At 56.3% G+C, this 970-nt stretch overlaps 1 protein-coding gene across 1 annotated transcript; it reads left to right on the top strand.

Annotated features, from left to right (window-relative positions):
• Positions 1-271: 271 nt before the first annotated feature.
• PHACADRAFT_214925 (uncharacterized protein) lies at positions 272-724 on the top strand (the record flags this gene model as incomplete). Its single annotated transcript, XM_007403216.1, has 4 exons — positions 272-428; positions 491-554; positions 612-635; positions 704-724. The coding sequence occupies exons 1-4, from the start codon at positions 364-366 to the stop codon at positions 722-724; spliced, it is 174 nt and encodes a 57-aa protein (XP_007403278.1). The 5' UTR covers positions 272-363.
• Positions 725-970: the final 246 nt, after the last annotated feature.

Below are 970 nucleotides of genomic sequence, written 5' to 3' on the forward strand. Positions count from 1 at the left end.
CAGCGGACGACGGAGTAAGGACACCGCGAGAGGCTGCCGTGCCAAACGCGCAAGTACGTGGACTGCCGTGACAAACGCGTAATTGGACTGCCGAGCGCGGATACTTTGGCGAGTCTGGGTACGGCTCTGCGTGTACGCCATCGTCCGGCCGGAGCGACCCCTGCGATTCGATTGCACAAGTGCCCAGCGCTCAGGCTGTCATGTCCGTTCCGCCTCTCCCTCAATGCATCAGTAAGCACCCCTCGAACAGCACCTGGCTGGCGCTGATTTTATAATCCACAGGTCGTGGACGGCGTATTTATACGCGAGGTCGGCCACAGGTAGAGCGCCATCCACTACATATCGTGCCACCAGCCTCCTAGAATGGCTGCGAACGTGCCGCAATTCACGTTGAACAACGGCATCGAGATGCCCGGAGTCGGCAAAGGGTGCGTGTGACTCGCGTGTACCCTCGGAGTTGTTGACAGCTCACGACGATCTTCGGTGACAGATGCTGGCTTGGGATCGAGGGAGACCGTACGACTACGAGGGCGATGTGCCTGAACGCGCTCAAAGTGCGTCTCCTATTTTCCTCAGACAGGTTCTAGAGCTCAGTAGATGCATCTCCTCAGGTCGGATATCGTCACCTGGATACTGTAAGCGGCTGTTCATGTGTTCGGGTGCAAGGCAAGAGTCTGGCCTCTAATCATGACGTACATGACAGGCTCCTGGCTATGGCAAGTAATCGAGAGAATTTGTGCAGATCGTATCGAATAATGACCTCTTCTGTCTCCCAGGTAACGAGAGCTCTGTCGGTGAGGCCATCCGAGAGTCAGGCATTCCCCGCAGCGAAGTGTTCGTGACCACAAAGCTTGGGTAAGCCATTTCAGTGCACACAGCAAGACAGGTGCTAAACCGAACATCTAGACATTTCCACGACGTCTGCCAGTCCTTCGAGAATTCGCTGGAGGCGCTCGGCATCGGGTACATC

Source organism: Phanerochaete carnosa, assembly GCF_000300595.1.
Source record: "Phanerochaete carnosa HHB-10118-sp unplaced genomic scaffold PHACAscaffold_884, whole genome shotgun sequence".
Classification (NCBI taxonomy): domain Eukaryota; kingdom Fungi; phylum Basidiomycota; class Agaricomycetes; order Polyporales; family Phanerochaetaceae; genus Phanerochaete; species Phanerochaete carnosa.